This window comes from Cottoperca gobio, chromosome 17, assembly GCF_900634415.1.
Source record: "Cottoperca gobio chromosome 17, fCotGob3.1, whole genome shotgun sequence".
NCBI classification, from domain to species: Eukaryota; Metazoa; Chordata; class Actinopteri; order Perciformes; family Bovichtidae; genus Cottoperca; species Cottoperca gobio.
Window position 1 is genome coordinate 23620406 of NC_041371.1, and position 8854 is coordinate 23629259.

At 41.1% G+C, this 8854-nt stretch overlaps 1 protein-coding gene across 1 annotated transcript; it reads left to right on the forward strand.

The window, feature by feature from the left end:
• Window positions 1–369: 369 nt before the first annotated feature.
• Window positions 370–8537, forward strand: LOC115022927 (palmdelphin-like). The gene is made up of 9 exons (XM_029454039.1): window positions 370–387; window positions 4575–4623; window positions 4784–4864; window positions 5135–5262; window positions 5369–5483; window positions 5577–5601; window positions 5682–5774; window positions 6696–6856; window positions 7446–8537. The coding sequence occupies exons 2-9, from the start codon at window positions 4579–4581 to the stop codon at window positions 8535–8537; spliced, it is 1740 nt and encodes a 579-aa protein (XP_029309899.1). The 5' UTR covers window positions 370–387; window positions 4575–4578.
• The last annotated feature ends 317 nt before the right edge of the window (window positions 8538–8854 follow it).

Genomic DNA, 8854 nt, shown 5'->3' on the forward strand with positions numbered 1-8854 from the left:
AAGTCACTACTGCATTGAAAGTATGATAAAGTATTAGTGATATAATAATATACAATATTAATAGTTATAAGCTCTAACTCTAACTTGCATGCAAGTGAAGGGTTTCAAAGACTACTGCCAAACTGTCACGCACAGTTACAGAACAGTCACTTGGGCTTTTTGTCAGCGGACTTTTTCTAACAAATATCTGTCATTTAGTAAACTCTCTCGTGGCAACACTGGTCTCATTGCTATTGGCTGACAGGAGGACGGGTAACTGTCAATCAGCTGTAACACACACACACACGCACACGCATATAGCCCCGCCCACCTCCACCTGCAGGCTTGTGGTCTCGAGCCTCTCGCGGCTTGAGTCGGACAGAGGCACGAGCGTCCATCTCCAGAGAGGTAGGCTTACTCTTTCTTTTATTAATGGGTGAAGAATGATGTGTTCTCTAGCTGCGTAGATAAGTCATAATGTGTACCACCAACTATTACAGTAACTTGAAGCTTTACGACATGCAGCAACATTGTTTCATAGTTCCACATAACTTCGACTACAACAGTTCAGAGGTATTTACTGTATGTTGTTGTCCATCATCCCTTACTACCCAGCAGACGAGTAAACTTACTGTAGTTAGATAAACGGTCACGGTAGGTTTACAATAGGACAGATGGTGTACATTGATAGGCTCAATGTGTTGAAGTGCACATAGAAAGAGCGACAGAGAGGCAGGTAGAGAGAGAGAGAGAGAGAGAGAGAGAGAGAGAGAGAGAGAGAGAGAGAGGTGGAGATAATTCCTTAATTCTGATTAAGCTTCAATTTCTCTGCTGTGCTGCAGCCTGTCCCAGGTGGAGGTGAGCTCATTTGTAAATTAACTTCATACAAACTCAGTTTATTCTCAGTATTAAATTCAGTATTAAATTAATATATTGCATACTTTAGTGGCTGTGGGAATAGTGTACTATAAGGGTCTGAGCCAGTGCATTTACCAAATTGTACAGTTTTCCTCGCACAGCTTCCGGCTTTCATTATCTGACTTGACACTGGTTGGTCCTTGTCACACACACACACACACTATATACTAGCTGTTCAGTGAAAAGTGATTTGTATGTCTCTAGACAAGTCAAAAGGTCCCTGGTAAAGGTTTTTGGAAGCCCACAGTATTACTTAAATAATTCATTGTTACTGAGCCTTAAATTGATCCTGTACAAGGTTTTTACTGGACAAAATGCTACTAATGACATTTTTATTCTTTTCTTTAGTTTACTTCACATCATTACAGTTGATCCCACTCCCTACTGCCAGATATGTCTCTGGTCTGGCTGGGGTAGGGTTACATCTTGAACCCTCAGTAAAATAAGACGTGTCTGAATACATGTTACCATTGATGTCGTGACTTTGGTGCCGTAATTGTTAATAGTAGACACATTCTGTGAAAGCAGGCCCAATTAAGTACTGTATATTTATTCTTCAAACTTGAAGGGATGCATCAATGTTAATTCTTTGTAAAAGAAAAACTGTTTAATTTCATTCAACTGTTAAAAAAGCAAGTAGAGCCCTATGCTCTGATAATATGATGCCAATGATGATGAGTAAAAGCTTTTTGAAGCACTATAAAAGAACATGTTGGGAGAATGTGTAGATAGTCAGGTAGTGAGCACATGGTCAGTCATACTGATCGGCCCACATGGTCCTTCTGTCTATACTGTAGCTGGAAAACAGATGGTTTACACAGATTAGCAGCCTCATGAGCAGATTAGCTCAGATTGCCCACTGCTTTACTGACAGACAGGCTGATATAAACTCTACTCTGCTCTTATTCTGTAGGAGTGATAATAATTTGTTACTGACAGGCTGGTTGGTGTGTTTTCCTTTCATTTAGGAGAAGATGTGACAAGTGACTGCACAGGGTCAGATTAAGCCCTCGCCCCAGGCTGACAGGATGGAGTTAGGGTAGAACAATATGTAGTCCCTCTCCTTCACTCAGGGTGGACCGGTTTGATAAAGTGATTTAGAGCTAAATTAATCTGAGACCCTTTTCTCTTGGCTGACCTAAGGCAATGGGTCAATAACAGGTTAGCATACTGTGTGTTTAGCTGTAGGCTATACTGCAGTATTGGTACAATGCCAGTAGAGAAATATATGTGCCTTACACAGCACAGTTTGGCACATGGTGCCCTGGAAATAGAAGCAGTTAATATATATGTTTCTGTCTAAGAATACCCTCCACCCTACGACCCCCTTATACACATGTACATGTTTGAACCCCCGCTATACTCTCCTGTCCCACATCTATATTAAACACACCGCCTGCTTGCCTATATACATACAGCAGACTCTGCAGGGAAATTAACCCAGAGTGATGTAATTAACATCTATTTAATTTTGTATTTAATCAACATCAGCCCTGTGTCGTGCTAGACCGATTACTCAGCATTAGCCAATGCCTGCGCTTACGAGGTTGATTTTTTTATTTATTATAGTATTTCACTGAGCCAACATTTCTGTTGTCTCTCAGGAACAAATAATGAATACATACATGCTGATAAATGCTGTGGCACTAAAACTGTATTTATTTTTCTTTCATAAGTTTTTTTCCCACAAAGTTATTTTATGATTAACTGTGGACATTTATTGAGTTGATGCAAGTGCAGATCTACTTAAGCAAACAGAGGCAATGCAGACAATAACAGTGTTAAATAAATGTTCAGCAATGTTGTGTCTCTTTTGTTATTATTGTTAAACATGCAAAAAACAACAATATATGGGCATTATATATGGACCATCGACCGTGCTGCTCTTTGATTATCGGCATCAGCATTTAAAAAGTCTGTATCGGCTGCCCACCAGCTCTGTGTTTGTAACAAGGATTCCTCCAATTTTAAACAGATATCTGTTATTAAGTTGTGCGCCTGGCAGGGTGTTGAACAGTTGAACAACAGTGTCGTTTATTTGACTCCAGCTATCATGTGTAATATGAAACTGACATGCTGAAGAGTTGTTAACAACTGAATCTACTGGATAAACTGTGAGGATGACACACTTCTTAAGATATCAAGCGGCCTCATGGCCATCATGAATGTATAGTTGTTTATATGTGTGTGCTGGGGACAGATGGGGGAATTAACTAGTGGGGGGAAGGGGATGAGCTGAATCTTTGATTGCATTAATCAGGGAACTCATCATGTGGGAGATCAGAATGACATTTTTGGATGTTTTTTAACGTTTGCTGTATATTTAAACCACAACAAGGCAAAGACATGGCACACATGGAGGACAGCTGCAGCAGCAGACAGTCCACTGTCCCACTGATATAAATAAAGGCTTTGACCCAGCAGTATATAAAAAGACAGTGCTGTGTTTCTGAACAGGAAGTCACAGATGTACTCCTGATACAGCAGCTCTTTTAGACATGTAGTTCACAGAATAAAATACACCTAATATATATTGCATACATAGAACCTAACCCCTTATAATGTGATCATTTAAATGTGTCAGTAGATAGATTTAGGCTAAAACCAACAGGATGAAAACACTGATTGAGACTGTATGTGGCGCACACACACGCACACACACACCATGTTATGTGTATATTTTAAACTGAGCACTTTCATGGTGACAAATGATTATTTCTTAAAATAATAATCTTGTGTAGACAAAGATGTGAAGCAGTATGTCCAGTGACCAATATATTTAAAGGTAATTTATTGTTAGCTGCCCAGTATACAGTACAGTGTATCATAATCATACTACTGTTTCTTAATGTTGCAGTTATTAAGATATGTTGTTATTATAGTGTTGATAGTGCAGACCATTTCTTTAGCATTACATAAAGCATACACAGATATCTTAATCTAAATGTTTATTAACTGTGTGAACTCTGCAGATGTGTTCATGTCAGCTGGTTGACATTCTATGTGTTAGATGTACTGTAAGATGATCGATAAGGTCACACTTTAAAGTTTAAAAAAGCTTCACTAATATGCAAATGCAAGTGGAAGCTACGGTTTGAGCTAAATCTGATTGACATGTTTCTATCTACAGTAACATGTATGTTGAATAAATATGTATTTATTCAATCTATCAAGTCTTTGTTTGGCAAGTATTGCTCACACCTTACTTCAATTTTGATGTTTTAATTGCCTTGCTGTATCACCTCTTTTGTTTGTTAACTTTCCACCATATATTGTCTATTGTGTATCATTCATGCAGCTCTTCTCAGCCACTTACATGCTCTGATTAAATACTAGTTACATCCATTGAAACATTCTTTAGTTAGTGTCCTTGCTGTGTTTGTTTAATGTATTAATAATAACTACCAGGAAATTAATTTCAGAGTGAAATAGAGAGCTACATCATTGCAGCATTAGATCAATAAGATTCTGGTTTTCCTGCTATGGACTCTAATCCATTTGTACGGCTTTGTGTTGTAAACGCTGTCATTATTGTTTCAGTACTTACAGTGGCTGAGCCTTGCTTGGTTAATCCTGTAGTTCAATGCAGTATGCCTTTATTGTGGATGAAGGGGTCTAACAAATGTCTCTCTGTTTGTGTCCACTTTCTCCTCTCTCTCATTGTCTCTGTCCTGCAGCAGTATGGAGGAGTGTGACCTGCTGAAAGAGAGGCTGCAGGCCATAACTGTAATGCTTTACTCTACTATAACTGCTCCATATCTGTCAAAGTCAGACATTAATGTGGGACCTATAATATCTGCTACAGTTAACTAAGCTAAACATTCATTAATAAATCACTTGTGTACTTACTGCTCTGTAAATTCACTGTGTGTCTTTAATGTAACAGGAGAAGCATCGCATTCAGGAAGACATTAGACAGAGGAAACTGGAACTGGACCAAGAAAAACTCAAACTTCAGCATCTAAAGGTTCACTACACTCGTTTACACTGAAACATTGTCTCAATAAATGTATACATGGTCAACAATAACAACAGATGAAGTGTAGGAAACTGTTTGGATGGATGGGTATTATCTCTTATTAGCATGAATAATCTGTGACAGGCACTGTGGACACCATTAACTGTGACTACACTCACCAGCTGCTGTCATAATGCACTCAGAACAATGAGCAGCTGTACGTGTAAACCTGAAGCACATATTGAACCCTGTGTCTGTTCTCTCCTCTGAAATCATTAGAAAAAGGCTCTGAGAGAGCAGTGGCTGCTACAGGACTCAGCTTCCCATAATGCAACAGACTTCCTACAGCAACAGAGCCTTCTGTATGGCCAGCAGCAGAGCAGAGCACTGCAGCTCAACATCCACAGGTACAACACACACACACACACACACACACACACACACACACACACACACACACACACACAATATATATAAGCTATTGAACCTGCACTGTGTCTTTTTACCCTTTAGGATAGAAATGGAGGTGGAGTCTCTGGAGAGAGATGAGTCTAAGGTTTCTACCAAAGAGAGTTTCATCCTCAAAAGGCTGAAGACTTTGGAGAAAAGTCCATGCGACATTATCAAGGTACACACTCACACACACACACACACACACACACACAGCTGTATTTTATTGCTTCCATTACATTGCATTCACTGATTTGTGTCTATCCTGTAGGAGGCCCAGGACAGCTTTGTTTGTGGTAAGTCATGACATCATGTGGATGTTTTAACCAACACCAAAGATGAATGTGTGTTAACAGCTCTGTTTTATGTCCCACAGAGCCTTTACAGGTCACCACAGTGACCCCTGATGTCCCAGAATCCCTCTGTCTACCAGCCAACAAACACCCTGAACAAAGCCCACCAAGACACAGTGAGATCATTTTTACACATTTCCGTAAAGTCATGCAAAGCACATTGTACTTTGCAATCTTTCGGTTTTGATATAAAAAGGTTCACTCATAGTCCTGAAGCTTGATGGAGAACCTTAAAGGAATACAAACCCTCACTTGATATGTGTCTGAAAAGCTTGTAGCTCACTCCCTTCAGAGAGCAGCTGATGTAGTCAACCTGGATTGCAGTGGAGATCAAGTTTACCTCTGCCACTTGTTGCTAGACAGAAACTCTGGCAAAAACACAAGTGTTTAGAACATACTGAGCATACAATAGACAGCGTAGAGGTGATTGTTCTGCAGAAGTGTTTGTATGGACATTTTGATATTTTTCTGGGCCAGCATTGGAATCCATTGTAACTATGTAAACTGCTCTGAAGCCAAACTGCCTACATCACCTGTTCTCTGTGAGGAGGCAAGCTACAAACCAACTTTGAGTTTATAAGAGGTGTGTTCTTTATATCCCTGTAGACTTGATCCTAACAGTATCCAGTTGTCTGATGGTCAGTGTGCATCCTGCGTCAACAGTTTATGTATACTGCTACACTTACTGTGATGACGTCAGCTTCTGATCACCAGTAGTGAAAGACCAAAGAAACAATCCAGCTCATCTTCCTCATTACTCATATCAGCCTATAATTAACATTTCAGCGCATTGATCATTTAATTGTTTAACATTCGTTTTTTAGTTTTACTGACTAACTTCCGATTGAGGGTGAATCTTCAAACATAGCTAGAGTTGTTATATCCTTCTTTCTTTTTTTAAATGTTTACAATGGAGCAGCAGCTGAAGCAGCAGTGGTCATTGTTTATCATGCTTCCCGATGTAATCATATATACTGATGAGATATGGCCAACATAGACTGATATTAACATAGACTGCCTGCTTCCTTCTGTCTCAGCTCTGTTTGCCATGGAGATCAATGTGACTAAAAACCTGTTGACTGGGAAGAGCACAGTACTTTCTACTGCAACCATTCCTCCTGAGGAGTTAAACCAACACGTGGGGCTCAAGGTTTACGACGACGGCAGGAAGTGTGTTTTTGCCTTGAATTCACAAGAGGTATTATTTAATAATAACCTTTATTCATGTAGCCAATAAAACCATCATCAAAACAACCGAAAAACCCAAGCATTAATATAGCAAAATGTATTGGTACAAGTAGAAGTGAAAAGTTACAGGGCACATAAAGACCAATTAATGGCTTTATATGGGCTTTTTAGTAGAGATTTAAAAGAAGTCACTGACTGTTTTGGGTCCTGACAGCAGATGCACAATCTGCTTTTAAGGTTTAAGCCTAGATTAGGGGACTGCTAGCAGAGTTTTGTTGCATGAGATGTATGCTGGATCCAGAACATGGATTGCTTTATAAATAACGAGTTAAACCTTAAAATCCAACTGGAAGTCAATTCAAAGAGGCTAAAATGGGGGTTATGGGAACTCTCTTTGTTCCAGTTACCAGTCTGGCTGCAGCATTCAGTATAACCTGAAGGCATGGGTGAGCTTTGCTACTCAGGCAGGTAAAGAGAGAGTTACAATAACCTATGAAGTACCCTTATTGTTTTACCAGGAACGTCTGCGTTTTATACTTTTGCCATTGATCTCTCATTGTGTTCTCCTAATAATTACCCATATTCCTTTCTACTCTTAGGGGTCACATGATCAGAGCTGCGTGTCTGAGCTGTCAGCCAACGAGGTGGAACAGTTGCTGAGAAGCGCAACAGTGCATCGGCAAGTAAAGCAGCAAAACTACCACCAAAATTCCAGCAGAAGGGAGGAGCAATGCTTTTACAACCACCAAGACGAGAGAGGTGGGGTAGAGGGGTTTGACCTAAGAAACCAGCGAGGACATCATGGGAACTATGTCCTCAGAAACAACATGACAGAGAAAGACTGCAGGGAAAACTGGCAGAGGAAAGCAGGGGAAGAGCATCACTGTGGTCACCAGGAAAGCCATTACAGACGGCAGGAAGAGAGAAATAACCAAAGCAACGTGAGGGAAGCTCATCGCCTTGGAAGCCACAAGGGGGTGGGACATCACTATGGCAACCACAAAGATGGTCACCACAGTTCGTACCAGGTGACAAACGGTCACGGTGTTCAGGAAGATCGGCCTGCGAGCCACCACACCACCAGCATCATCAAAAGTAATAGTGTGGTGAATGGAGGCAGAACCAATGACTGCCCTCCTCCCAGATCACATGACCAGGAAGCAGTGTGTGCCTACCAACCGCAGCTCTGCTACACTCCAGCCAATCATATTCCTCTTAGTGATTACATCAGCGTGGATAAAGAAGAACTTTATAGCTGCAGCACACCCTCCTATCACAGACCACCCACTGCCCTGTACAGTGGCCCCGCCCACTCTGACAGAGTGCCATCCCCCCTCTACGGAGATGACCACCCTTACACCATCCTCAACGCCATTGACACCACTGAACCAATCACAGCCATCTTCATGGGCTTCCAGATGGCGCAGGATGACAGTAGGGGTCAGGAGTTTGAGGGCGCCCTGAGGGCAGAGCTGGTCATCATTGAGGACAACGAAGACAACAGTGATGACAACAGCATGAAGGAGAAGATACACCACGCCCACCTTGGGAGCAATATTTCCACAGGAAGTTTAGCCAATGGAAATGTGGGTCGTGTGGAGGGAGTTGGAGACAGAGTGACTGAGAGACGGGGGGGACCAGGTATCAGAAAGATCCAGAAAAAACACAAACCCTGCTGTACTGTATGCTAACGGGACTAACTAATGCATGAGTGACAGGTCTGCTAACCTCACCACTAACAGCAACACATGCATTTAAATCACTAAACTGAGCTGCTGCAGCACTCTGAGAACAAGTATGGATGCTTAAACTAAAGGCCTGAAATACACAATACCCGTTTCAATCCATACATGGATCATTAGTTAGCTGACATGTTGTAAATAAGCTACCATAACTAGGAACAGGTCTGGTAAATCTTAAGCTCGATTGTGTGTAGCGTGTTAAGGGTTTATAGCTTGAGCTACAGAGCAGATGACGTAGCTACACATCGTGGCTCCACAGCACCACA